Source organism: Sinocyclocheilus grahami, unplaced genomic scaffold (assembly GCF_001515645.1).
Source record: "Sinocyclocheilus grahami isolate Dianchi unplaced genomic scaffold, SAMN03320097.WGS_v1.1 scaffold308.1, whole genome shotgun sequence".
NCBI classification, from domain to species: domain Eukaryota; kingdom Metazoa; phylum Chordata; class Actinopteri; order Cypriniformes; family Cyprinidae; genus Sinocyclocheilus; species Sinocyclocheilus grahami.
The window spans coordinates 801,405-804,946 of NW_015505487.1; the positions used below are offsets into that span (position 1 = coordinate 801,405).

At 37.8% G+C, this 3,542-nt stretch overlaps 1 protein-coding gene across 1 annotated transcript in view; it reads left to right on the plus strand.

Moving 5' to 3' along the window:
* LOC107601622 (pre-mRNA-splicing factor CWC22 homolog) overlaps positions 1 to 3,542 on the plus strand; it is a 59,547-nt gene that overhangs the window by 2,763 nt on the left and 53,242 nt on the right. The window contains exon 2 of the mRNA XM_016293872.1: positions 1,642 to 1,741. Coding sequence (XP_016149358.1) covers positions 1,642 to 1,741 — 100 coding nt within the window. The remainder of the gene's footprint in view (positions 1 to 1,641; positions 1,742 to 3,542) is intronic.

Below are 3,542 nucleotides of genomic sequence, written 5' to 3' on the forward strand. Positions count from 1 at the left end.
CAACATGTGACGATCCTGGGCTGGACTCCGCTTCGTCCACGGTGAAAGCCGATCCGGCGAGCCACAGCGCGAAGTTGATGCATTTCCTCAGTGATCAGCTCTAGGCATGACAAAGCGGATATCATCCTCCTTTGGAAGGCCAAACAAAGTAGTTTCACTTTCACAAAGAAACGCACAGCGTCTCCACGACATGGCGGCAACAACAACACTACAGCGAGAATAAAAGTTACGCCTTCTTTCTTTGCGTGATTTGTTATGCAAATCTTCCCACACAGTGACGTAGACATGTGGGGGAGTGTTTAAACGAGGCGTTTTAGGAGGGCATGGACAAGTCTTAACTTTTATAAAGAATATTTCTTTGGGTTTGAGACTTTAGTCTTTGCAACTTTAGGGATCTTATCTATGCACGAATAGCTTGTAACAGATTGAAATTGCATCATATGACCCCTTTAAAGGGATAATTCACCGAAAGAAATACAATTGTCATCATTTACCCATCCTCATGTTGTTCCAGTCCTGTTCCTGTATTAAATTCTTTCTTTTGTTGAACACACACACACACAAATATATATATATATATATATATATGTGTTAACATGCTTGGATACAGCACTCTGTGAACAGCCAGCTTCTTTGGCAATGAATGTTTGTGGCTTACCCTCCTTGTGAAGGGTGTCAATGATTGTCTTCTGGACAACTGTCAGATCAGCAGTCTTCCCCATGATTGTGTAGCCTAGTGAACCAAACTTGAGAGACCATTTTGAAGGCTCAGGAAACCTTTGCAGGTGTGTTGAGTTGATTAGCTGATTGGCATGTCACCATATTCTAATTTGTTGAAATAGTGAATTTGTGGGTTTTTGTTAAATGTGAGCCAAAATCATCACAATTAAAAGAACCAAAGACTTAAACTACTTCAGTCTGTGTGCATTGAATTTATTTAATACATGAATTTCACAATTTGAGTTGAATTACTGAAATAAATGAACTTTTCCACGACATTCTAATTTATTGAGATGCACCTGTGTATATATATATATATTTTTTATTTTTTTTGGGGTGAACTTTCCCTTTAAGTCATAATGCCTCTGTCTCCATCGTCTCTGAATATTATGGTTGAATAAGTTTACTTGTAATGGTTTTAGCACTTCAACTTTAAATTATTTTTAGTTAAGGCAGCATTTCTAATTTTCATTTGAGTTTAAGGTTTTCATCTACTATTTGCTTTATTTTATTTTAGCTTAATCAGTAGAATATTAATTTGTGCAATAATTATGTATATAGTTTTCTTAAATAGAGGTGTAAATTAAATCCAAAATGTTTTCAACTCAAACCACATTTAGAGGTAGTCATCAGAGAACCTCGACTCAAAATCCAATCACTGGTGGTCACGAGACGTATTTGAAATGCATGTTAATAACAAGATGTAAACGGCGATCACCTGAGACTGTTGTACGAGGTTTAAACAGGGAGGGACAGTGACGCACCGTTTCTGGGCTTTATTTAAAATTCCCTTCCTCTGCCTTTGGCCTTCTTTTAGCACACTGTTCTCACAATTCACACTCGTACACTTAGACCTACTGTACTTGTACTTTGTTACAGCACTAGTGTATTCTTACTCTGTGTCCTCTCTCTGTCTTCCAGCCTCCTAGCCCAGGAGAAATGAAGCAGCGTGAAAGAAAAGCCAGCACTAGTTCATCTGAGGATGGAGACCTTGACGGTGATGACCGCAGGAGGGTTGTTGGTCAGTTTGTCCTTTTGATTTTTTTTCACATAAAAAGCATTGTGACACCACGTTTCATAGTGTTTGAATAAATAAAGTTAATCATTAATCACATTTTGCCATGGATTGTTACAAGGAAAGTTCACCCCAAAATGAAAATAACTTAATAATTTTTATAATGTTGTGGAACACAAAATATATTTTGAAGGAAAATATTTTTAATGACATTCATTGGGGTCCAGTGCTGTTTTGGACCCCATTGACATTCAGTGCATGGACCATTTTTATTTATTTATTTTAATTAATTGGGTGAACTGTTGCTTTAAATCATAATGCCACGGACCCTATATCCTCTGGATATTATTGTTAAAAATAATTCATCTCCGATAGAACAAAAACCGTACATCCAATGATCAGAAAACTGTTGCCTCAGCACTAAACTGGCACATAAGCTTGCTTGTTTCCTCACAGCTGAGTCCTACTTCCAATATTTCCTAAGTCAGCACAAGGATGAACACGGTGACTGAGCAATTCTTCACTGTAGACACACCTGTTGTGGGTGACCAGAACACACAGTTTGTGTAGCTAGCACGTTTCATTTTATGTGAAAAATGACCTCAAACAAAAGGCTTGTTTCAACTATGAGGAATAAAATCTTTTTTTTTTTGGTCAGACTGTAAAATTAGGATTCATTTTGATGCTTTTTTTAGTTCAGGCATTTGAACAACTGTAGAGGAATCTGACTTAAAATGCCTTTAATATTATAAAATGTATATAATAGTTTTTCAATCAATAGTTTTTCAGATTTTTAGGTCTCAAAGGAATTTTTTTTAATTTTTCCATGTGTAGTGTGAATAATAAAAAAAAAGAATCACCAGCCAATGTAATAGTGATGGTTTAAGATGAAAGTCTTCCCTTAAATTTTGTGATTGATAAGATTCAGAAATTGTAAAGATGTTTTTACTCCAGTCTTCAGTGTCACATGATCCTTCAGAATTCGTTCTAATATGCCGATTTGCTGCTCAAGAACATTTCTTGTTGTTTCAATGTTGAAAACATTTGTGCTGCTTAATTTTTTTGTGTAAACTGTTATACTTTTTTTTCAGGATTCTTTAAAGGGGTCATATGATGCGATTTCAAGTTTTCCTTTCTCTTTGGAGTGTTACAAGCTGATTGTGCATAGATAAGATCCCTGAAGTTGCAAAGACTAAAGTCTCAAAACCAAAGAGATATTCTTTATCAAAGTTAAGACTCTGCCACGCCCCCCTTAAACGGCTCGTTCTAACACGCCCCCACATATCTACCTCACTATGTGGAAATATTAGCATAATGCCGCCCAAATGTTCACGCAAAGAAAGAAGGCTGGTTTCAGTAACCGCAGTTAGTGTTGAAGCAGCCATGTCAGGGAGACACTGTGTTTCTAGGCAAAAGCAAAAGCACTTTATTTGGCCTTCCGAAAGTAGATGCATTTAGGAATCTTTAAGATGAACAGCAATGCATTTTATGGACGACCGTTTCGTGAACCAAGGTGAGGAGGTAATTCAGAATCAGCTACTGTTTTGTTATTAGTTTAAGTATTTGCTATTGACTGTTCAAATGCGGAGTTTTGCGCATCGTGTATGTGTGTGTGTGTGTGTGTGTGTGTGTGAGCGAGAGAGACCGAGAGAGAGCGCGAAAGAGACACAGAGAGAGCGCGAGAGAGAGAGTGCGAGAGAGACAGAGAGAGAGAGAGAGCGCGAGAGAGCCAGAGAGAGAGAGACAGAGAGAGACGGGGTCACATCACAGTGGAGTCAGCTGTCTTAACCGTGGCTTGTGTACTGCA